The 26,468-nt window shown below is 40.5% G+C and overlaps 2 protein-coding genes across 7 annotated transcripts in view; both read right to left on the bottom strand.

Moving 5' to 3' along the window:
• The window catches only part of LOC107216665 (GTP-binding protein Di-Ras2), a 432,275-nt gene that overhangs the window by 309,032 nt on the left and 96,775 nt on the right, over nucleotides 1-26,468 (bottom strand). The window lies entirely within an intron of this gene.
• LOC124295574 lies at nucleotides 16,202-21,331 on the bottom strand. The gene has a single exon (XM_046746003.1). The coding sequence runs from the start codon at nucleotides 21,329-21,331 to the stop codon at nucleotides 16,202-16,204; it is 5,130 nt and encodes a 1,709-aa protein (XP_046601959.1).

Consider the following 26,468-nt stretch of genomic DNA (forward strand, 5'->3'; position numbering starts at 1 on the left):
GCTAATTCGACCTGGGATTTACCTTTGACCTCTCAGATTTGGGGCGCGATTTTTTCTATGATTGTTCTCACTTTGAAAGGTACTCTGTTTTTTTTCGACTCAATTTGAATTTTCTACACTTTTTAGAAACGATTTTATCGACCGAAGCAGAAGACATTTTACTATGGATGGTTGCTGAAACATTTTTATGTCACATGGAATTTTGGAAGATTTTTCGGAAACATTTTACCATTTGCAACTTTTTTTATTGGCAAAATAAAGAAAAAAATTTTCAAATATCCAATGTGACATAAAAATGTTTCAGCAAAAGCTTGAAAACAGTAAGAAGGGAAAATCGGCCCACTCCGGGTTCAAGCTTGAATATTTTGATATCTGACACAGGATTTTTCAAAATTTTTTCGAATTTTGAATTTTGGTCGGTCAAAAAAATCGTTTCTAAAACTTGTAGAATATTCAAACTTAGTCGAAAAAAAAGACTAAGTACCTTTCAAAGTGAAAAAAATCATGGAAAAAATCGCGCGCCAAATCTAAGAGGTCAAGGGTAAAACCCAGCTCGAATTGGGGGAGAATGCCCCATACACTGATACTTTGAATCACCATAGGTGATGTAAAGTAATACGTGTGCATTATACAGGGTGAGGCATTCAAAGTGTTAATGAGCAATATTACTCAAACTATTAATGATATCCAAAAATATTTCAGATGAAACAATACAAGGTCATTCTAGTCACGCAAAGTATAAAAATAGTCAAAAAATCGAATCAGATTGAAATAACCACGACCCTCGACTTTTGAGCACTTCTTTATTCGCTTATGTAAAGACCGTCTGTTTTTAGCCAACATTTGTGGCGTAATTTCGGCATATCATCGGCATATTCTTTCTTTCATGCCGTCAGGCATGTGGTAGGTGCTATCGCCATTGAACGTTCTTTGGCAAAACCCTATAAAAAGTAATATGGTGATGTGAGAACTGGCGAACGAGGTGGCCAAGCTACAGGACCGCCACGTCCTATCATTTTTTCGAAAAAAATCTGACTCATCACTAGTGCTGAATACAGAGCATAATGAGGTAGTACACTGTCCTGTTGCATGCACATATTCATACAAAATTGTAAGGGCGCGTCTTCCAGTAATTGAGGCGGTACGTTTTCCAACAATTTTTCGTAAGTTTTCCGAGTCAAGCGACCTTCAAAAAAATATGGACCATATATGTTAACATGGTAAAATTCGCATTCATCGACGATTCTCATTTGCTCAATATAGCATATTATCATGCCGATTCAAAATTTCAGTCTTTGTTAGAAAAAAGCATATGACTCAAATATGAAACAATTGTCCACATTTTTCTATGAATCCAATAACAAAAATTCACACGACTTAGGAAATCATTGTCATACGAATCCTCATGTGATGACATATGATACGTAGGGACCTTGTGCTTATATCAAATTCTTGATACAGATCGCTAACTAATTCCACTCTCTCTTTCCATTTGTCTGCCACTTGCACGTGGATTTAGTGCAGCAAAAGTTAAGATAGCAGCCGCATTCATTTCGTTGACAATCGGTCGACATCTGACTCGTATTCTTTTTTACTGTACCGAAACAATAGAAACGGTCTCTTAATCGTCTAAGGTGGACTTCTGTAAAAAAAAAGTCCCGTATTTTTGGATTAATTTCATTGAAATTTGGACCTATTATTTACAATTCTGAAACTAGAATCTGATCGGAAACTCATCTCAATAGGGCAAATACTTCCAACTTTATGCATTTTTTTCTAAGATTTTTTCGAAGCATCCTTCGCGTTAGATTTCATCGTACAAGGTTGAAGTTTGTTGTGCATACATTTGATACCATTGACTGAAAAATTTTGCAGGGAATTTTTCATTACAAATTTCGAAATCATTAAAACTATTACGTCAACTGTTTGAATTTTTTTTTTTTATAATTTTTGGTATATTGTAGGCTGGATGATGAGTTGTATTCACCGGAGCTGAAATTCCCTAGAGCAATTTGAAGATAATATGCCTAAGAATATATTTGCCGAAAGGCAAAATGATTGGATGAAACCTAATTCCCGAGGCATTTTTGAATATTTCAAAATATAGTTCTTTCTGAGATAAATGCGATTGAATAAATTCTGTTTCATGACCTTCTAAGAAGCAAATATGAAGCAAAGAGTATGAGATAGAGTGGAAGCTGCCATAAGGCCACAATGTTAAAAAGCGTTTACGAGTTTCAGTGCCATCTGCCCGATCGGATCGGCAAGATATTACCCCCACCCTCGATCTCGCGCCTAAATTTAAATCTCAGCCCCTACTAAAGCATTAAAATGAATGATTATTGTTTCCCAGTGATTTAAACAGACAGTACAATTTGCACATATATTTTTATTATATTTCATTAATAGTACAAACGGTATTTAAGTAGTGAACAATTATGTAAAATAGGTTTTTTAGTGATATAATATTATAATAACTAATAATTGCTATTTACATGTTTTACCGGTGGCTTATAAAACTTTTTCATTTTTTTTTTTTTTGGTTTTGTCTTGTTTGGGTTTGTTTACATTACCAGTACCAAGAAAATGACCCCCATTTAAGAATTGTCTTATGAAGCGTGCTTCCCAGTGGCAACGAATTTTTACAAACATATTTATAAAGGCATTGGTCGCCTCTGGTGAACATAATTGGAACGGAGTCTTGCAATTCTCTTGTAATATAGTTGTTAAAACTTTTGATATATTTTTAAAATGCAGTAATTTTCTTATTACGGATTGAAACATTTTTTCACAAGTATGAATCTGTTTAAAAACTGTTTGACTAGCACATTTAAGACCAGGTATCTCCGTATTCCTTAGCTATGGTAAAGAGTTCATGATCTTCATATGATCTGTTCTCATCTACTGATAGAATTTTTTGACAACTCTGACATTTGTGAAATTTTGTAAATTTATGACACAAAAATCCACATATATAATATATCGCATTTTCTTCAGTAAATTGCTTCGTTTCCGATTCACTCGTTTGTAACTCTTCACTATCAGAAGTAGCAAATATTGGTGGTTCAGATTGTGTACCGAAAGGTTCCTCGGGTTGAACTTCAGTTTGGAACTCACTTAGTTTTGCTAAAATTATATTTTCATCAAGTTCGCAATTAGTTATTTTCGATATTTTTGTCAATTGGGTGATGAGATTTTGCCTCATTACATTTTCGAATTGACTCACTGAAGGATTTGTGTTACAACCGTGTTGCTGTCTAACTACCGCAAATAAGTTTTCTATGGGATCTTGATTTAAACGTCGTGTTTTGAGTTTATCTACACCGTAATTATCTCGAAGGTCTTTAGTCAATTGAAGTACACTGCTTATTGTTAAAATAAAACCATTGATACAGGGAGGGTTTGAACCTTTCTGGAATTTGCAATTTTTAAAATCTTCGAGAATCGTTTCTAAAAATGCTTCATGTTCGGAATCTTCACTTATGGCATAGTTTAATTTATTCGGCAAACTTTTATTGTGTAATCGGGAATTCAGCGAATCAAATAACTTATCTGTATTAAGAATGAATTCTAAAGTCGCATCGTCTGTGTCGTTAAATTTTTCAGGGAAAATGGTTTTGTATACTAAATAAGCAGTATACATCGATTCTGACAGAACCTGCGCAGCTAAAGAAACACTCATTTTTGACAAATGTGACAAATTGAAATGAGCATCTGTGATTTTCGGAATTAAATTTAATGGACTTTCCTGACTTAATGAATAAACTTTCTGTATTTCGTTCCAGTCAACCGTACCCCCAAAGTAGGTCAATTTTTTTTCTTTAATATTATTTCTCAGCGAATTTAAGAGGTGGGGTGGATCGAATAAAATGAATATTTTATGTTGATTATTTTCCAAATTGAAATATGGTTTTTTTTCAGAGGCACCTACTTTCTTTATCAAGCCTACATTTTTTGGACCCTGATCGCAAATAATAGCTTTTGGAATTAAACCAATTTCACTGATTCTGCGAACAGTTTGTAAAATGATATCATGTGCTTTGTCAGAATTGCCTTGTTTCCCCAGAAACCAATATCCTATTGTTTGCTTTGTACTTTTATTTATCCACGTAACCATTCCTACTAACGCTGTCCTAGCTTCTTGTGGCTCGCGTATCGTGCCAAGATCAACTAGTTCCTTGAAAGAATCTGAATGATGATTGTAATGCACTTCAAGTGACAGATTAATTTCGTCAGACATAAGTGATACTAGTTTATCGCCAATTGGAGCATTAGCAAAATTGTTTTTTAATTGCATCAGGATTGTTTCATTGAATCCTGCATAAACTGGGTATTTCCGTTGGTATTCTCGGAGTGTTCTTTCTGATGGTAACTTAATGAGCTATTTTAGAAACCTATAGGCTTTTGGTGAGTGACAATATATAGAGAATGCTATATCCTTGAAAGCTTCGCTATATCTCTTCCTAAAACATTTGACACCTGACAATCGCAAGTGAGTTGCAAATGAAGCGTGTGCTTCTTTTGATAGATACGCGGCAGATTGATGACAGTGTCTTCAATTTTTGCAATTTTTTAATGATTACTGAGCTTCTTGTTACGTTGCAATCTATAAATCTTGCTTCTTAGTGTATCAATGGTTCGCTTTTGTGAGTTTAATCGTAGGGAATTTGGCGTAAGCAGATTTCGGAAGTAGTATAGCAATGAGGGTTCTGAGTACAAACACCTTCTTTACCGACCGAGCCGCTCCGCGCACCCCAGATGCGAACCCTTAAAGGTTACCCCCACTGTCATCAGATGAAAGGTGCTCTGCCGTACCGACTTGAGGTCAAAAACGTGCAACCTTACCGACAGTTGTATCGGTCGACGGTGAAAAATCGCACTGCCTTACCGACAAGTCTTATCGGTCGAGGGTCCAAGTCGTGCTGTTTTACCGACCGAAGGTCAGAGTCTCTATGTGGTGCTCGCCTGCCAACGGTAGAGGGCGCAGCGGAGGGTGTGAACTTTTTCACCGACCTGGATGTCGGTTACCCGTTCCGCATTCTTTTCCCACGATGGGACTGCTTATGTGTAACATTAACCACTTCAAATTCCTTTTCCACGGTAGGACTGCTGATGTGTAACATCAACCACCCCCACATTCTTTTCCCATATTATCAACCACGTGACATTCCAAAATTAATAGTTCCGAGAATTGTTTTTTATCCACTCGGATATCTATTTACTTATTTATTTATTTGTTTATTTATTTATTTTATTCATACAGACCCAACAGCCTATTGGCCAATAACAGGGTCACTGATTGTTACATTTACAATATATAGTAAGTAAAGAGATTTTACAAAATATTTGAGATTAATACTAGGTTTCACTAAATTAACCAAATTAAAGTATTTTGAGATAAATTTAATAGAGCTAATTAATTTTTCATTATAATTGATTGACTATTATCATCTTATTACTAGCGTCGTTGACTAGTCTAAGTAAATTGACAAATATGGAGCAAAGGACACTACTACTGATGGAGTTGTACGAGTTTGTTATGTCAACCTGATCACTATTTTGATGTAGATAATTACAAATAACTAACAATCTATGTAGTGGAGATGACTGGATGAAGTTAGTACGCGCAGAAGGTAGATAAAATAACTGCGGTGTTTTGGTTGTACGTACAGGGGTATGTAAAGGTATCATTTCCAGGAATCTTGGACAGTGAATGCGATCCTTAAATAAATTTATTATAAACAATACAGCTGAAATATTCTTCCTCTCTTCCAGTGTTAGTACATTTGCATCTATACATAATTCCATATAGTCAGCACCTTGACACGGATAGTTACCGTACTTCTTCCACGCAAAATATTTTAAGAACCTACGTTGGACTTTTTCTAAATCATTAATATGTTTCCTGTACGTAGGAGACCAAACAAGGGCTGCATACTCTAATTCAGGGCGAACCAGTATCTCATATAACACTCTGACGGTATTAATATTTTTGAAGTTCTTTGTTATACGGATGACAAAGCCTAACGCTTTTAAGGCCGAGCGTGCTGTAGCTGAGTAGTGTTCAGTGAAAGTGAGCCTTGAATCAAAGATCACACCTAAGTCCTTCGTTGTTTCAGATCTGTTTACTAAGATTCCGTTTATTGTGTATGGAAAATATATGGGTTGTCTAGATTTACTATAAGTAACAACTTTACATATGCTTTCATTTAAGCAAAGTCTATTGTCCTGACACCAAGTTGTGACTGTATCAAGATTACTTCGCAAAAATATACAGTCATCTAGTGATCTAATAGATAAATAGTATTTCGCGTCGTCCGCAAACAGATCAATGAAGCAAGATACTACGTCACTTATTGGATTAATAAATATTAAGAATAGCAGTGGTCCAAGATTTGAACCTTGTGGTACTCCCGAGGAGGAAGTATATGATCTGGACCAATAGCCATTAAAAAGTACTAAGTTATGTCGCTCAGTCAAATATGATATCAATAAATTAAGTAGCCTCTCAGGTAGTCCAAGGTTTACTAATGCTTTAATCAGTAGAATAATATCAATCTTATCAAATGCTTTAGAAAAGTCTGTTTCAATAACATCTACTTGGTAGTTTTCAGAGATGGAATTATAAAGGTACTGAGTATAAGGTAGTAAATTTGTCAATGTGGATCTCTTAGTAAAGAAGCCATGTTGGTTAGGCGAAATAACCTTTTTAAAGTACGACAAAAGTAGATCATAAACATACATTTCGAAAACTTTTGCAAAAGTAGGAATGATCGAGATAGGTCTGTAATTGTTTACGTCTGATTTATCACCGGACTTATAGACAGGGCATACTTTGGCCATTTTCCACTTATCCGAGAATGTTCCAGTAAAGATACATTGAGATATCATTAGGTAAAGTGGGTATGCAAAGCTTTTTGAACAATCTTTAACAATGGCGCAAGGTATGCCATCAGTGCCTGTTGTCCACTTGCTTGGTAATTTTTTTATATACCCTACTATATCTGACTTAGTCGGAAGCTTTAGATCACCAAGTAATACTGAGTTAAGATTATTTGAAAACTCATTTGGTGCATCATACATGGGATTAAACACACTACTGAAAAAATTAGCAAAAGAATTCGCAATCTTTTGTGGGTCAGAGCAGTCACTGTTATTAATTTTAAAATTAGATGGGTACTGTTCTTGTTTTTTCTTACTACTGATATAATTCCAGAAACACTTAATATTTTTTATCAAGTTATTTTCCGCTTCTTGCTGATATTTATCAAAGGCTGATTTTATTCTATTTTTAAGCGAGGCGCGTAGAACTTTGAACTGATGTTGTGTTTCCTGATGAGGATGTTTGCGAATTTTTTTCCTAATTTTTTCTTTTAATTTACAATCACTTATAATATCAGCTGTGAACCAGGTTGGATAGGTTGACACGCGATAAGTATTTGATTTAACTTTTGGTATGGCCTTTCCAAACGCTTGATTCAATAGTTCATAAAATTTGTCACATCTAACGTTAGACTGTTCATAATCGAGAAGTATATCCCAGTTAACTTTATTGAGTTCTGAAATGAGTTTATTCTTATCATATTTATGAAAATTAAAGGTACTAACAGGTTTCTTGAAGGGTCTGGGATATCTCTCAGTTATATGTTCAATCATGATAGTTAGTGCAGGGTGGTAATGGTCGAGCTTAACTATAGGATATTTGTTATGTTCAACAATACAGTCCGTCGTAGAGAATACTAAATCTAAGGTTCGCCCATGAGTATTCAGCACTTGGTTATACTGATTAAAGTTATTAAATGCACTAAATGCAAGTACGAGTTCAGACTTCAGGCTGTCATTATGGCTGTGATAGTGAGCCTGGAAAACAGGTGAATTGAAGTCTCCAACCAGTAACAGTGATCCAGTGCCCATAACATCTAGAGACGAGAGACAGTCCAGGAAGTCAGAGAGGATTGAGGCATGTAAATCAGGCGGGATGTAGACTGCTATAATATGTAAAACTTTACCAAGGCCAACAGTACAATATCTGTTTGCCTACAATATGCCTGCAATATCTATTTGCGGAAATTGAACTGTAATGTCTTCAAGATTTAATAACTTTATATCCGGCATATTTCGGCATGATATCAATGCCCCTCCCCCGGTCTTTCTGTACGTCTCTCGCCTATCACATCTATAAACAGAAAAAATATTGTTATCAAATAGCTCTGATGAATAAATTTGGTGGTTAAGCCACGTTTCAGTAAATATAAAGATATCATACTCTCTATCAATAGTATTAATTAGTACATTACGTAGTTTGGTATTGAGTCCTCTAACATTTTGATAATAAATTGTAAAATTTTTTATAGTAGTGTTTAATGCATCGAGATGTTCACTAGTGGTACAGAATGTCGACGTCGATCCTTGATGATACTGTACCAGCCATTCCTCATCACTAGACGTAGATCCGGTTCTCCTTCTGCTTGACGTTTCCCCAGTTCGGCTTTCATTGTCTTGTAGTCCGCTCGTTGGCGTTCTGTGCGATCCTTGGCAATCGAAATCTTGGATAGTACTGCATCCTTTACTGTAGCCTGCTTTTGTTTCTTTATGTTGAGTATTAGCTGGTCAACAGAAGAGGAGTCATTCAGGATTACTTTGAGTGGACATGGTTTAATCAAGACTGAGGAATATTTTCCAATACGAAAGCACTTACAGTTTGCAACTGGAACATTAAGAACAGAACAAACATTAATTACTTTTGTAAGGTCCTCAGCGTCTCTTTCAGCTTGCACTGGTTCACTCAACTCCTCAATATCGAAAATAATAACATTGTTGCGACGTGATAGTCTATCTTCAACTATCTTCTTCATCCATGCCTGGGGTACTAACAAATGACTTTAATTCATTTCTGATACCCTACACAGCCGTTTTATTCTCGTCGATCTGTTCCTTCAGGCCTTTGACCGTGGTTTTAAGATCACTCGTATCACTTTCGACTACCACTAACCTTTTTGACAGAGCTTCAGTGGTTTCAGTAAATGTTCCTTTCAGAGTCATGGCACTTGCATTGATATCATTGCCTATATTAGTACGGAGTGTATTTATTAACTCACACATATCATCATATGACAGTGTTTTGTTCGGTCCACAGCAACGCTGAAATCTTCCCGATAGTAGTACTGTCGTTGATTTAGCACAGGATGGGTGATATGCTGCCTGACACTTGCCACAGTTCACTACCTCTTGTACAACAGCTCGGGAGCATCCCTTGCCCTCTCTTTGTGGTGTTTTAGTACCCCCAGAGCCCTCAACTGTTTTAGGATTTGTCATTTTGTGACGTATGAATTGAGTAATTATTTAAAATCTACATATGTAGTAGGTCTTTATGTTTGTTTACAAATATGTTGTTAGAGAGATAACTGTATTACCGGTTGTGCTACTTTTTGAGTTAACGGCCAGTACAGGTGGCACATACTTGCGCGGTGACTGACAATTATAATAGTGGTAGAGTGTATGATAATAATAACAATAATAACAGAGTAATTTTAGGTTAAGAAATGTCCGATGTTTAATTTACTAGAAATTTCAGACTATTTCACTCGAATGTTATTAATTTATATTTCGGATCGAAAAGAAATATTTTATAAGTAATAGATCACCACCATGCATATATTTATCACTCAACAAAACTTTTATATGTGTTAATTTAGCAGCACGATGTGAGCTCTACTCTATACTATACTCTATCATCATGATGTTACATATCGCTGATGTGTAACATCAACCACCTCACATTCCTTTCCCACGTTATCAACCACGCGACATTCCAAAATTAATGGTTCTGAGAATTGTTTTTCACTTACTCGGATGCCGGTTTGATATCAACCAAGTGACATTTTTTTGGCTTGTAACTGTCATGTAAACTCAACGATGAATTTTGAACGGGTTCAGTCAAGACTAGAGTGCAAGGTCGCCCGATGGCCGCGGCACATTCAGAGCCATGGATCAGCGGTGTTGGGTTACTATCGCTCTGGGAATGCTAAAAGGTGCTCGCGCATAAACAAACATACGTACAGCTGCCCTATAAAAAGGACGCTCATCACTGCAAACTATCATTAAGTCTCAACTTGTCAAGAAAAAGGAAAAAGCTCAAGATGGAATCCGCGAAGTGTTTGAGATTGATCGATATTATGGAATCGGCGTACAAAATCTTGGACAAATCATCATCAACAGCAGAGATTCAGAAATGGATAAAAATTGGAAGTCAAAATATTCGGCTTCTGAACAAAATTTTGCGAAAGGCTTCATCGATTGGAGAAAAGATGAGAATTATCACAACGATCGGACTCTTGAAAGCGCTCCCGGAAAAATCCAAACGTCTTCAGAAAACGGGTGGAGGTACGCGGAAAGTAAAAAGAAGCGATCGAGTTCACTAAGAAGATTTGGAATCAGCTTTCGAGGGGAGAATTCGAACTGGATCCATCGTCAATTTGAAGCACAAAGATGTGGAGAGATTTCTAGAAGACGCAAAGGTACTAGCTGTGAAAAGACTAGAAAACGCTCTGAAGAAAGACAGGAGCTTGAAAGCCAACGTTATCCTGGCTTGTAAATTTGAAGTTAGAAAATATGATCACACGGTGGAAGAGATCAAATTTTTTAATACGAGAAATGAAATCATCCTCCAGACAACAGATACCAACGAATGGTTCATCGAACACGCGACGGAGCGTTTGTTGAAAAAGGTGGAAGATTTCCAGGAAAAGGATTCAGGCTGGTCGTTAGTCGATATTATAAATCTTACCGTCAACATTAACAAGTACGTGCCAGTACGAGGCGGTGTCTTTACATACACACCACTACCCAAAGATATTCAAGATAAAAAGGCTGTCGTCAACATCCGTAACAGCGACTCGTATTGCTTTCTTTGGTCGGTCACCGCAGCTCTGTTCCCAGACGAAAACAACAATCCCAGTAAAATTACTTCATATCTGTATTTCAGCTCAGTGCTACAATACGAAGGTTTGCATTTTCCAATGTCTTTAGACCAGATTCCAAAATTTGAGAAACTCAACAAAGTTTTAATCAACGTTTATGGTATAGATAGTACGGAAAAACAAAAGCGCAGTGAAATCGTACCCATTTATTTGAGCCGAAACAAGTCTGACAAACCTGTAATTCATCTTTTCGCAATAGAAACTGAAATCACTGACTATGACGATGATGATGTAAATATGGAAAATTAAGAAAAAATAGAATCGTTCATTTTACTTGTGTTCGAAATCTGTCTCGATTAACAAGATCTCAAATTTCTAAGTATAAATGTCGTACTTGGTTATGTGACAGATGTTTGACTCACTTTCATTCTGAAAGATGTTTGACAAAACACAATGCAGATTGCATGAATTTAGACAAAACCAAAGTTATTCTACCTACAGATGAGGAAAAAATACTGAAATTTAAAAGTTTCAAGCACAAAGAAACCGTTCCATTCTGCATTTACGCGGATCTCGAATGTTTACTGGAACCTACGCTCAGAAAGATGGGTACAAGAACAATTTTTCAGAAGCATCTTCTGTATAGTATAGCTTGCTCTCTATATTGTGCGTTTGACGATTCGCTTTCAAAATTCAAAATCAATCGTGGAGAGACTTGCATTCAATGGTTTGTGAATGAGTTAGCGGAATTGGCACATTCGTTAGAAGTTTATTTCAAAACTGTTGTACCAATAGAACCGCTCAATTTCAATCAAATCAACGGATTTCATTCAACAACAGTGTGTCACATTTGTGAAAAACCGTTTACACTCACAGACTTGAAACATCGTGATCACTGCCATTTCACGGGAAAGTACCGTGGTGCTGCTCATCGAGGTTGCAATCTAAATTACCAAAATTCGCACACTATCTCAGTGATATTCTACAATCTGTCGGGTTACTATCCACATTTTCTGATCAAAGCACTGGCTACATCATTCGAGGGCACAATTGAGCTTCTACTCGTAAACAAAGAAAAGTACATTTCTTTTACAAAATGTGTCAAGGGGACAGATATAAAGTTCAGATTCGTAGATTCGTACCGTTTCATGCCCAGTAGTTTTGAGAAATTAGCAACGTATCTCGGTGATGATCAGAAATCAATCACACGAAAATTTTATCGTAGCTCCGATAAATTTCAGTTATTGACCAGAAAAGGAGTGTTCCCGTACGAATACATAGACAGTTGGGACAAGCTCAAGGACAGACGGTTACCATCCAAACAACAATTTTACTCAAAATTAAATGTTTGGGATATATCAGACGACGACTATGCACATGCATGTGAAGTTTGGCAAACTTTCAACGTTCAAACTTTGGGAGAGTATTCGGACTTGTATTTACAGATGGACGTGTTTTTACTAGCCGACGTTTTTCATAACTTTCGACAGAGCTGTTGGACAACGTACAACCTGGATCCGTTACATTATTACACCGCGCCCGGTCTGTCGTTTGATGCGATGTTGAAGTGTACCGACATCGAGCTCGAGCTTCTCACCGACATAGATATGGTTATGTTTATCGAAAAAGGTATTAGAGGTGGTGTGTCACAGTGCTCGAACAGATACGCAAAGGCTAACAATAGGCACATGGGGGAGGCATTCAATCCTGAGGTCGAAGAATCTTAGCTCATGTACTTTCACGTTAATAATTTGTACGGTGCTGCTACGAGCTTTGCTCTGCCATACAGTTCCTTCGAATGGGTATCAGACTTCGGACAATGCGACGTTCTCACCATCTCGGGCGATGTGGAGTTTGGTTACATGCTGGAGGTGGATTTGGAATATCTCAAGGAACTGCATGAAATTCATAAAGATTTACCACTGTGTCCGGAGCACTATATACCTCCGATCTCGAACAATAAACAACCGAAATTGACGCCCACGCTACTTTCCAAGATAAACTACGTTGTTTACTATAGCGTTTTGAAACAGTGCTTACAATTAGGCTTAAAATTACTCAAAATTCACAGAATTCTCAAATTCAGACAAACCCCGTGGCTCAAAAAATACATAGATTTGAATACCGATTTGCCGAACAAATCTCACAACGAATTCGAGAAAAATTTTTACAAACTGATGAACAACGCAGTTTTTGGCAAAACAATGGAAAATGTTAGGAAGTATAGAGATGTCAGGCTGATCACGAAATGGGATGGAAGATACGGTGCTAGAGCTACTATAGCCAAACCTAATTTTCACAGCTGCACCGTTTTCGACAAAGAGATGATTATCGTCGAAATCAGAAGGACGAAAGTCAAGTTGAATAAACCATTATATGTAGGTTTCTGCATCATGGATCTGGCTCAAACATATATCTACGATTTTCAGTATAATTATATTAAGCAGACATTTCGCAACCGAGCAAAATTGATGTATACGGATACCGACAGTTTGATTTACAATTCTACCGTCCCCGACATATACGAACATATGAAGGAGGACTTGCATAAATTCGATACGTCGGATTATCCGCTTGACAACGTTTATGGAATGCCTCCAGCGAACAAAAAAGTTCTCGGCTTGATGAAAGATGATAATAACGGAAAAATAATGCTGGAATTTGTAGGATTAAAAATTAAATTGTACGCATTCCGAGTCTTGGGAGATGAGAAAGACAATTAACGTGCCAAAGGTGTCGAAGGATCAGCGTTGACAAAAATAACTTTCAACGATTATTTGGAATATGTTTTGAACCGTGAAAATTTGTCTACAAATCAGCATTTGATATTAAGTCGAAAGCACGAGGTATACACCGTAGAACAGCAGAAAGTGGCACTGAGCTGGAATGACGACAAGCGTTTCGTGTTTCAAAACACAACCCACACGCTTCCGTGGGGCTACAAGCCTGCACCTTAGCTTTGTAATTTATAACTGTACCATGATCTATAAAATATTTTTATGTAGGGTGGTGAATAAGAACGCTCCGAAATATAAAAAATTGTACAACAATGCATATGTCTGTCGATTGTCTAAAAAATAAATATGCATACATGTTATGTATCGGATATAAAATAAAAAGGCACATACGTTTTTACAAAAAATTCATGTATTCAATGTTACATGTCCGATTCGTTTATCCAACCGTTGTGTGTATTGTCAAAACCTAACCATTTAACGTATATTTTTCTTCCACGCTTCTTGAGCACCTTCTCCACCAGATAGATATCCGGATGTTTAACCTTGAGGAGCTCTTCTTCGTAGAAACTACCAGCGATAGGTTGATCTCGGTAGTCGTTGAGCTTGTACGTTATAGGATGAGTATTTTCCACTCGACTTATCGAGAATATTTCGGTCGTCCTATTGGGAGTGTAACCTTTCTCGAAGACATTTTTGAATTTGCTGATTCGAACTTTGTCGCCGGATTTGAATTTCGCCGATATGGTAGGTATCGCTTGCAGCCCTCTGTAGGCCTGACGTAATAATAGCCTCTCGTTTGGAACGGTGACATCCGACGGTTTCATTCTTATGGTTCGGTGTTTGGCGTTGTTGTAAGCCGAAACCAAATCAGATAAGATGTCGAGCCACTTGTAGCTTCCTTGCATGCTGAACCGTTTCCACATTTCACCTTTCAGCGTGCGATTGAAACGTTCACAGATCGAAGCCTTCAAATTACTGTACGTGGAGTAAAGTTTGATTCCGTAACGTGTCATAAGCGATTCAAATTTCGAGTTGTAAAATTCCGTTCCTCTGACGACGTGTAAATTTTTCGGCACCCGTCCTTGAACAAGCACAGATTCCATTGCCTTCGTAACATCATCTCCAGACTTGCTCTTTATCGGTACAGCCTACGCATACTTTGAAAAAATATCAATGACTGTGAGCATGCACTTGTAGCCTTTGTTTTGTCCAGCGTATAACGTCATATCAACAAGATCCTCTTGCCAGGTCCCGTCGATGCCGCGCACGTCTACACGTCGACGCGGGTAATTCCGGCGTGCAGGCTTATGCAGTACCGTCACCAGTGCTTGCTTTTCCTCGTTCATATTCCAACGCTCTTAGTCGGGTGTCCAATTGAGAAATGTTATCAGCGTTTCAAATGGACAGGTTGTATAGTCGAAGCTTCTTCATAGGCGAAGTTGCCTCGTAGTTTTGAATTGAACCCTTTTTATTTGGGTGAAGGATAGAGGTTGAGGTTTTCTTGAATAAAAAAACTCTCGCGTTTGAGCCATCGAATTATGAATGTTTATTGGCTCTTGTGGGAAAAGCCTTGCGGCATAAAAACCCACGAAGTATGAACGTGTATTTTGTAAACGTATAAAAGTATGTGTCGATTGTGTATATGAATGTGTATATGCCGATTACAGCCCGTTTGGCTCGTGCCACCGCGATCTCGAGTTCGTTTCGTATTGTGATTTTTGTTTTATTCGATTCGATCGAATTTCGTATGATTTGCGTGTATGGGCACTCGGTCCCGTGTAGAATGAGAGACACTCGGGCCGTACTCATCTACCTTACTCCGTAGAGCGAACGTGTATGAATGATTGGTGTTGGTAGTACACCAAGAGCGCTCGGGCTCGTTGTATGATGGAAGGGTGCAAGACCCTTGGTATGCGTGTATGGGCACTCGGTCCCGTGTAGAATGAGAGACACTCGGGCCGTACTCATCTACCTTACTCCGAGGAGCGAACGATACGAGAGGATATTTGGGCCTCTCGTCTTTTGGTTGTGTTACGAGAGAACGCACGGCGTCACTCACGATCGTCACTAGACGGACGACTTAACTCGACTGTTTTAAAAAAAATGCGTGATGCGCGCTCGCCTCCTCATCTACGCGAGATTTGGCATCCCTGCGGAGACGAATCGTTCGAGCGCGGCTCGCACTCGAGATTGCAATGACACGGGCACAAAACGACGCTCAGGCACTGAACACCCTCCCCCCGTTGGGAGTGCTAACGAACAAAATTATGCAAATAGTAGTACATGTCATTAACCTTATTATAACTGATCCCTTTACAGCGATTACCTTAAGTCTAAAGTTGATATTTTATGCATAGAGTAAATAATTAATTGGAATATGACCTTGAAGAAATATCCTTGGCTTACATCTACATAGTATATTGACTGAATCTTGCGTAAGTATGAATCGAAAACTCGAATTTGAAAAATTAGAAAGAATCAATTGTAAATTTCAACTGAGAAGAGTTCGAAAATGATCGTTTTCGTTGAATTCTCCCGATAATCTCAAGCGCTTATGGGCAAAGCGCAAATCGATCTCGTGTTGCGTTTGTAGAGTCCTCGAGTCGTTTTTACGGTGACCACCCTGACTACGCCATCGTCTCCAGGATGTAGTTCCACCACTCGACCCAGTCGCCACTGCATACATGGTTGGTTCTTGTCAATCAATAGGACTACCGTGTCCAGCGCGATATTTTTGGTCGGATTTATCCATTTCTGTCTCTTTTGTAACTCGCTCAAATATTCGAGTTGCCACCGGCGCCAGAATTCTTGTCGTGTCTTAGTGATTAGTTGCCACGAGGATATTCGGTTGTCTGGAACAAGCGAAAGATCATTTTCCGGCAGCATTGTGAGCGGTCTTCCAACAAGAAAGTGCGCGGGGGTTAAAGCAATTGGATCGTTTGGATCTGTGGAAATAGGGCACAATGGGCGCGAATTGAGAATGCCCTCAATCTCGATTGCTAGAGTAGTCAATTCTTCGTACGTAAACAAAAAATCGCACATGACGCGTTTAAGATGGTGTTTACACGACTTTACAGCCGCCTCCCATATACCCCCGAAATGAGGTGAGAGGGGCGGATTGAAATGCCACTCAATTTTTCTGGTCGACGTAAATTCGTACAGTTGAGAACGGAAGTCTTCGGACTCTCTGACAGCGTAAAATTCACGAAGTTGACTGTTCGCGCCGACGAAATTCGTCCCATTGTCCGAATAGATATGGCCCGGAATGCCCCGACGACTGACGAATCGTCGTAAAGCCGCTATGAACGCGTCTGTTGACAGATCGCTTGCGATCTCGATATGAATAGCTTTAGTCGACATGCAAATAAATACGCAGCCGTAGACTTTAATGCTGCTCCGATTCCGATGTTTCTTTTCTTTTGCGAGTATCGGACCGAAATAATCTACTCCCGTGTGGTAGAACGGCGGTGCATTGTCTACTCTAGATTTTGGCAAATCGGCCATCTTGTACGTCTCTGGTTTAGCCCGAAACCGGATGCATCGCACGCAACGTCGCACGACTTTACGTATTTGATTTCTGCCGTCTAGTATCCAGAATCTTTGCCGGATACTATATAATGTCGATTGGATCCCAGTGTGAAAGAATTTTTCGTGCGTGTGACGAATCAAAAGGTCGGTTACGTGATGTCGCGACGGAAGAAGGATCGGATTTCTTTGATCGAGCGAGATATCGGCCTTATTTATACGACCACCGACGCGAATCAAGCCTCTCTCGTCGACTCGCGGATTCAGAGATCCGAGTTTTGCGCATTTCACCCTTTCTTCGGATAAAAGACGATCGATTTCGTCTTGAAAGTGCGCTTGTTGGATTAATCGAATAACGCGATACTCTGCCTCCTCAATTTCCTTGATTGTCAAAACGCCCTTGACATTATTGTTGGGTGAGAAACGTAAGCAGTACGCGAAGACACGAATCAATCGTGTGTATGACGAGAAATTTTTGAAAATTTCTTCCGATTGCGATTGCGAGAACATGCACAATGATTTTTTAATCCCCGGTAAATCCTTCTGAGGCGTTACCGCGACTTGCGGCCAAACGGATTCGGGCTGAGTTAGCCACGCAGGCCCCCGAAGCCACGAGTCGTTATTTAAAAATTCCCGTGGAAATTGACCTCGCGATAACGCGTCTGCCGGATTCTGATCAGTCCGGATGTGCCGCCACTCCGCGTCTTTACTGACTTCCTGTATCTCTGCGACGCGATGTGCCTCAAACACCTTTAGGACGCTCGGATGTTTGTTTAGCCATTGTAAAACTATTGTCGAGTCTGACCAGAAAATTGTCTTGTCCACGCGAAAGCTCGTTACCTCGAGGACTTCGCGATATAAGCGAGCAAGTGTCAAAGCGCCGCAGAGTTCGAGTCGAGGGATGGTTTGATCTTTTAGCGGAGCCACCCGTCCCTTTGAACAGAAAAGTCTTACGCGAATTTCGCCGTCCTGCTCGCAAGAGCGCACGTATATACAAGCTCCGTAACCCGTCTGACTCGCGTCGCAAAATCCGTGAATCTGGATATCGATTGGGTTATTTGTCGAAACGTATCGGTCAATCTTTAAATTGTTGATTAATGACAGTTGTTCCGCGAACGATCGCCATGCGGAATCTAACGCGCTGGGTACGGACTCGTCCCATGTAGTTTTTGCTTTCCAGCATCGTTGCATAATCACTTTCGAGGTGAGAATCACCGGACCGAGTAAACCGAGGGGGTCGAAAATTTTCGCGATTTCTGATAAGATATATCGTTTTGTGACCTTCTCGGAGGGCTCGATACGTTTCACCGTATAAAGGAAGTCGTCATTCCGCGCGTTCCATGATATACCGAGTGTTTTGTGCACAGGATTTTCGTCTGTCAGAAAATCGATATCTGCGGTTTTTTTTTTGCTCAAATTATTTAGGGCCTGCGGGTGATTTGACGCCCATTGTCGAATGTCGAATCCGCCACGCTTCAATATTTCGATCACTTCGTCCCGAATTTGTACGATTTCCTCAAAGGTGTTTGCCCCTGATAACAAATCGTCGACGTATAAGTCGCGCGTTAAAACCTCGGCCCCCTTAGGATAATCCGCGCTCTCATCGCTTGCAAGTTTTTGTACGGTTCGTATCGCAAGAAACGGAGCCGACGACACGCCGAACGTTACGGTGTTTAGTTCGAATACGCGAATTCTTTCCTGTTGGAGCCAGAAAACTCGTTGGTACCGACGATCGCTGGGGGCGATCCAAATTTGTCGGTACATTTTCGCGATGTCCGCGGTAATCACAAATTTATAACTGCGAAATCGTAAAAGATGCTCGATTAGTTTCAATTGAATAGTCGGGCCGACCATCAGCGTATCGTTAAGCGACACTCCCATGCTTGTTTTGGCGGACGCATCGAAGACAACTCGGGTCTTCGTCGTAGCGCTTGTCGCCTTTATGACCACGTGGTGTGGGAGATAATAACCGGGTAGCGATTCGTCGACAACGAGTGACATATGGCCTAGTTCTATGTACTCATTCATAACGCGATGATATTCCGCTTTAAGGACCGGGTCCGCGTTAAGCCTTTTTTGCAAGCCAGCAAATCGTCGCAAAGCCATAGATCGCGAATCACCGAGGTCTCGATCGGCGCTGCGGAACGGCAGACGAACGACGTACCGTCCCGACGGTTCGCGAGTGACGTTTCGAATGAAATGAGTTTCGCAGCTTGTATTTTCTGATAATTTTCTTTGACCAGCGTTTGCATCATCGAGCAACCAGAATTTTTCGATTGTTTCCTTTAATTCGGTTAGTTGGCACGACGTTCGTTTCCCGACCGTCGTGTTTGATTTTCCGCCGGCAACGGCCCAGCCGAGCTGAGTTTTCTGTAAGACGAGATCGCAGCCGTCGCGGGACAAATCACATTGTCCGATCGATAATAATGACAACGTTGTCCCTGACCCGATGAGGATGTCGATCCTTCCAGGCAAATGGAATTGCGGATCGGCCAATTTTACATTCCGCGGTAAGTCGATTGATTCGCGAGGAAAGATTTCGTTCGGTACGTTATCAGCTATTTTCGGTATGACCAGAAACGTGAGAGTTTTGTTGAAATTATCGTGTATCGAATAAAATGTACATTCGACCGCGCCTTTAGAAATTGTATTTGCGTCGTCGATCATTCCTACCGCGATCGTGCACGCGCGTATCGGTAGTTTCAATTCTCTCACAAGATCCTCCGTGATAAAATGCGCTGTCGCACAAGTGTCTAACAAAGCGCGACGTTTTAGGTATTGACCGCGTGAGTCTTTGACGCGTATTTGAGCGCTCAGCATTAACTGCGACTGTAACGCCCTTGACGTGAAGCTGTATGTAATCATTTTGCTACATGTTAAATTTACCTTTGTTGTCGACTTAGGTGTATCCGATGGTATCGTTTCTTGGGTCGCATGGGTGGATGCAGCAGGAGATTCGTTGTGCAAAAGAGTGTGGTGAAACCTGGAGCAGTTTTTGCAATGCGTCGAAGTGCATTTGCCGCGGTGCGAGCGCAGGCAATTTTTGCACAGCGATGAACTCTTGACGAAATTCCACCGTTGCTGAACCGTCATTTTTTGAAATTCGCGACACTGGTATGCGGGATGACTCTCCCGTTTGCACACTACGCACTTTGCTGACGTGCCTATCGCTAACGTACGCGCGCCATTTTCTCCGCGTCGTGTCTTGATTCCGCTTTGATCTTTATAATTCGGAAGCGGTCGTTTGTAATTGGTCTCTGTTTTGGAACGCGATACATCTTGTTCGAGCGTATATAAACGAAACGCGGTCTCGGAGACGAATTTGTAAATTTGCTCGAGCGTTGGCGAGGTGTCGAGATTGAGCGTCTCTTCCCACTTCACCCGAATATTGTTGGGTAACGCGCGCTCGATTATCCGGACTAATAAGTGTTCATCTGGTATCACGTCCAATGACGCGAGCATGTTCACGTGTTGGCGCATGTCGTCGACGAGTCGCGCTAAATCTTTATGTGTCGCCTTTTTTACCGCGGGCAACTCGAGGATCGCGTCGAGATGTTTTACTATCAAAATTCGAGTCTTGTCATACGAATCTAGAAGTAACTTCCATGCCGTCCCGTAATTTTCTTCGCTCACGTTGTAAATGAGAATTTTATTTAACGCGTCACCCTCTAGGCAATTTTTTAGATACAAGAATTTTTGTAATTTCGTTATGTCTTCGCGAGAGTCGATCATTGTCAAAAATGTATTTTTAAACGATAGCCACTTTTCGATGTTGCCGTCGAACCTTGGGAGGTCGGCGACCGGCAATTTAAGTCGACGCGTGCCGTCGATCGGCAGCGACGTCACGTTTGCTACACCGGGATGTTGTGGTGCTGTCGATGATAAATCTGTCTCGATTTTAGTTATGATCGCGTAGAATCGATCTTGCAACTCGTCGAAGTCATCGACGTTGTCACCGTCTCCGTCGGTTAATAATGCGAGTTCATCGTGTAATTCCTCGTATGTTCGAAATTGTTCTTTTACACGATCCGCCCGCATTTTTATGTTCGCGGGTTCAAAATCCGCGTCCTCCGTGAGTCGCTTAAGTTTGGTAATGTTCGCCTTTAAAGTCGCACGCTTTTGATTAATAAACTTTACGCGGGCAGCCATTTTACTGAGCTTGTGCGTACAAATATTTGAGATCTTCGAGAAAAAACAGGATACGACGTCTATGCGTTCGATGTCGAAGCTGGACTGATTTTCAAGGGTCGGCTCTAAGCCTCTCCCCGTGCAGCGCGTATCTTTTCGAAAACGCGCGCGAACTCGTCCGTCTTTCACCGTATAAGATCAAGAGAGCGAGCGCGGCCCGCGTCAAGTGTAAACAAACCTCCCCGTGCGACGGTTATCTTTCAACGCCTAGATATCGAGACTCTCATAACAGAAAACGAGACCTATGTTTTATACACGTGATCGTCGGATATATGCATGCTACGTTCTTCACACAAAGCGTGCGTTGGACCGAAATGTGTTTTCGACTACGTCGAACGTTATGAACTATAGAAAGACGTATAACGCCAGAGAAAGTGTATAATACGATATTAAGAATCTTGTACCGTTTGTGTACTTATCTTTTTGTAGATGATGATCGTTTTCCATCGATGGCGAACTGGGGGGTGACGAGTTTGGAGACGATGGCTGGCTAGTCGAAGAGTGGCACGATTTATTGAATACGATGCACGTTTGCACCTTTTTCTTCTTGTCCTCTATGCGGGCGTGTGTTCGTATCCCGATTCTGACACCAAATTTGTATAGTCGAAGCTTCTTCATAGGCGAAGTTGCCTCGTAGTTTTGAATTGAACCCTTTTTATTTGGGTGAAGGATAGAGGTTGAGGTTTTCTTGAATAAAAAAACTCTCGCGTTTGAGCCATCGAATTATGAATGTTTATTGGCTCTTGTGGGAAAAGCCTTGCGGCATAAAAACCCACGAAGTATGAACGTGTATTTTGTAAACGTATAAAAGTATGTGTCGATTGTGTATATGAATGTGTATATGCCGATTACAGCCCGTTTGGCTCGTGCCACCGCGATCTCGAGTTCGTTTCGTATTGTGATTTTTGTTTTATTCGATTCGATCGAATTTCGTATGATTTGCGTGTATGGGCACTCGGTCCCGTGTAGAATGAGAGACACTCGGGCCGTACTCATCTACCTTACTCCGTAGAGCGAACGTGTATGAATGATTGGTGTTGGTAGTACACCAAGAGCGCTCGGGCTCGTTGTATGATGGAAGGGTGCAAGACCCTTGGTATGCGTGTATGGGCACTCGGTCCCGTGTAGAATGAGAGACACTCGGGCCGTACTCATCTACCTTACTCCGAGGAGCGAACGATACGAGAGGATATTTGGGCCTCTCGTCTTTTGGTTGTGTTACGAGAGAACGCACGGCGTCACTCACGATCGTCACTAGACGGACGACTTAACTCGACTGTTTTAAAAAAAATGCGTGATGCGCGCTCGCCTCCTCATCTACGCGAGATTTGGCATCCCTGCGGAGACGAATCGTTCGAGCGCGGCTCGCACTCGAGATTGCAATGACACGGGCACAAAACGACGCTCAGGCACTGAACCCAGGTCTCTGCCCGTTTTAAAGTATGTGTAAAAGGTATCCAAGGCTTTCTCCGTGGTGAGCTCTAAAGCTTTGATCATTTGATCGAGGTTGTCGATTTGTTTTTGCAGCACGTTGAATTTTCGTCTCAAGATTTTTAAAGCTACAGCATTGTTCGGCTCTGAGGGATCTGCGACATTGCACAGTCTCTTGTTCCGTATATCGTAATGCCCGTTCGCTGTTATTTGAAATCCAACCCCCGGAGGACCGCGAGTGCTCGCGGCCATGTTTTTATCCAGATGCCGTCCAAACACGTCGACGCTCATCTCGGTAATGAATGCAAAAACGATGGGAGCTGCTTAATAAATGATTCCTGCTTCGCGTAGCTCTTCGATAATGGAGATTATTTCGTTATTGTGACTCGGATTTCCCGCTGCCTGAAATGCCAGGAGTAAACGAAGACGCTCCACTAACTCGTTTGTATCATCCCACAAAACGTATTCCGTTTAGATGGTTAGAAACGCTTTGACAATATGATTTTGAGATTCGTTATCGAGCAGGAATTCATCACGGAAACGCCGATGCTCTCTCCCGAAGACCCTGCGAAGAATTGCCAGAGTGTAAACAATGTGCACGATCAGAGAAAAACAGAAACCCCCCTCCTTCATAACGGAAAGTTTCTCTCGAAAAAGACCTGGAAGAATGGAGAAAATCTCAACAGGAGGACAGCACTTTTGACTCAAGTTAAGTCCTGGAAGGAAGCAGAGAATCGCTCGGACTGGCAGGATACATCTCCAGCTGAGCCAGATTTGAAAATTTATTGGGCTCAATGGGAGTCTATCCTTTTAATTAACGGAATTTTATACCGAAAATGGGAATCTGCAGACTTGAAGGAAATCAGGTGGCAACTTTTGGTTCCTAGGACACGAGTTCCAGAGATTCTTGCTCTTCATCATGATTCTCCTACAGGCGGACACTTCACCTCAAATAAAACTTTAGGCAGAATACGCAGCTTCTACTTTTGGCCTCGTTGCCGGTCGGACGTTGAAGATTGGTGCCGATGATGTCGAATCTACACGACAAAGAAAGGACCTCGAGCTAAAGCACATAGCTCTCTTCAAGTTTATAACGTGGGAGCTTCTTTTGAGAGAATAGCAATGGGCATTCTCGGACTTGTCCCTACAACCTATACAGGAAATAAATATGCTCTGGCTATTGCAGATTATTTTACCAAGTGGCCCGAAGTGGTTCCACTTGCCAATCAAGAAGCTTCTACTGTAGCTCAAGCATTCCTTAGAGAGCTTATTTGCAGACACGAAGTTTCTCTCGAACTTCATACTGATCAAGGCCGAAATTTTGAGTAAACCTTAATGAAAAAGATTACCCAGATTTTAGGGGTTAGAAAGACTCGTACGACTCCTTTGCATACACAATTTGACGGCATGATTGAGCGTCTGAATCGAACTTTACTTCAATATTTTTTGTCCTTTGTAGAGCAGAATCAAAGAGACTGGGACTCCTGGATCCCTTTCTTCCTCTTATCTGACAGATCTGAGATTCATGAGACGACGAAACAGACGCCAGCCCTCATGCTTACTGGTAGAAATCTTCGACTTCCGTCAGATTTAGAAAAAGGCCCTGTTCCTGTGCAAAGACAGCATCAAACAGATTATGCCTCTATTCATAACTCTGCTAGAAGTAGAATTTCTATGGCTTCAGACAAATTAAAAACTCGTTATGATATTCAAGCCAGGGATTTAAAATTTAATCCCGGGGATTCTGTCTGGCTCTTTCAACCTCGAAGACAGAAAGCACGATGTCCAAAACTACAAAGAAATTGGGAAGGCCCTTACTTAGTGGTTAACCGGATCAATGATGTCGTTTACAGGATCCGAAAAAACCTTTACTCCAAGGCAAAAGTGGTACACCTGGACCGTCTTGCTCCATTTGAAGAAGATCAACCCGAAACAAACTCTCCAAGACCTGGAACATCCTTCGAGGTTAGATCTTCAGATGTACACCCTTGTCAACTATGATCTACTTAACGTTCTTTACAGTCAGTCATCGATTGGAAAAAGAATCTTCCTTTTGGAATTCATTTGAATAAAACTCGACCGCCTACGATTATTATTGAAGGGAATATCGGTTGCTGAAAAACAACTTTCACCAAGAGGTTTTTAGCAGATCGCCAGGTCTGTACACTTTTAGAACTTCTTGAGGAATATCGAGATGTCGCTGGAATTCATCTCTTAGATTTGATGTACGAGGACCCAGATCGTTATTGCTATCATTTTCAGCATTTCGCTCAGATGATTATGTTAGACAGACATGTTCAAGCGACTTCATCACCTGTAAAGGTGTTGGAAAGATCGATATTCAGTAGCAATTGTTTCGTAGAAGCTCGTCGAAGGTTAGGTAATTTTCGCGACTTCGAATCTCACTTATTGATGAAAAATTTCTATCTTCTTATTCGCTCGTCTGAGCTCAGAGTAGATTTGATTGTTTATTTGCGAGTTTCCCCAGAAACTTCTTTCGCCCGAGTCAGCTCCCGTTCTCGTGAGGGAGAGTCGAACATTTCTTTAGAGTTACTCAGAGTTATTCATGAGGTTCATGAGGATTGGCTGGTTAAACAAATCTTTTCTTGTTTATCGGCTCCTGTCTTAGTTATTAATGCAGAAGCTACGGCCGATCAAATTTTTAAAGATTTTTGTACTTCCTTGACATGCGGAGGTTAACCTATACTTGCTTTATTAAGGGATAAACTTAATTAAGTGAAAGACACAAAAAAAAAAGTAAAATAGATTTTCTTTATTCAGAAAACACAAAGATTACGTGAGGTTGTGTTTTAAAATTTGTTCTCTTGCAATCAATATTTTGCGTAGCTGGTCTCTATTTTGTAGGTTCGAGGCGGGGTGACGCTTAGACTTAATCGGGTTTCGGTCGGCTTGATTTTCTGCGTCGTACCTAACGTTCGCTTCGAGCGTTGCTCTGTAAATCAGAGAGAATGATTTTAAGATGGGTTTGCTCTTGTTCGGATCTTTCAAATTAAAATTGAATTATTTCTTTTTAAATAATAAACTTTTCAAAGAGCTTACATTCGTTGTCATTAAGGAGGAGCAAGATGTCAGCGCAGCTCCATAGACCATTGAGATCCCATTGTGCGAACCAATGTTGAGTCCTGGTCAAGTACCTTCTTCGGGCTCTCAGTCGGCTACCGTTTTCTTTTTTTTAGACGGCAAAGAGTTGTCAGACACTTTATCGACAACTATTTGCAAGGCTTCTTTGGGGATTGGGGAGTTTAGGGAAGGAGGAATTTAGGAATATGGGATAGGCCCCGGCCGGAGAACAACAACGAACTGATGTCTTCAATATGGGAAGTAGTTTGTTTTGTGATGCTATTTTGTTTTCCATGAGTTTTGTTTCTTTCTAGAAACTTCTTCTCTGGAATCGAGTTTTGTGTCGGATAGGCTTTGACTTCTTTTACAATGTGAATAGAGCCACGATTATTTTTCGAGGTCGATGAGCGATTTCCTGATTTTCACATTTTATTAACCTCAAGTGTTAGTTTTTGTAAGCACTTTTTCAGGTTATTAGCCAAACAGCCTTTTCCTTATGACCTTTTCCAATTCTTGAGGATGACTGGTGGCTTTCGTTTTGAAGATCCGCATGAAAATGATTCAGATAAGACCGTTTCTTTTATTT

This window comes from Neodiprion lecontei, chromosome 7, assembly GCF_021901455.1.
Source record: "Neodiprion lecontei isolate iyNeoLeco1 chromosome 7, iyNeoLeco1.1, whole genome shotgun sequence".
NCBI lineage: Eukaryota > Metazoa > Arthropoda > Insecta > Hymenoptera > Diprionidae > Neodiprion > Neodiprion lecontei.

Coding starts and splice junctions, on each gene's coding strand:
- LOC124295574 (XM_046746003.1), bottom strand. CDS start 21,331: ATGGCTGCCCGCGTAAAGTTTATTAATCAAAAGCGTGCGACTTTAAAG.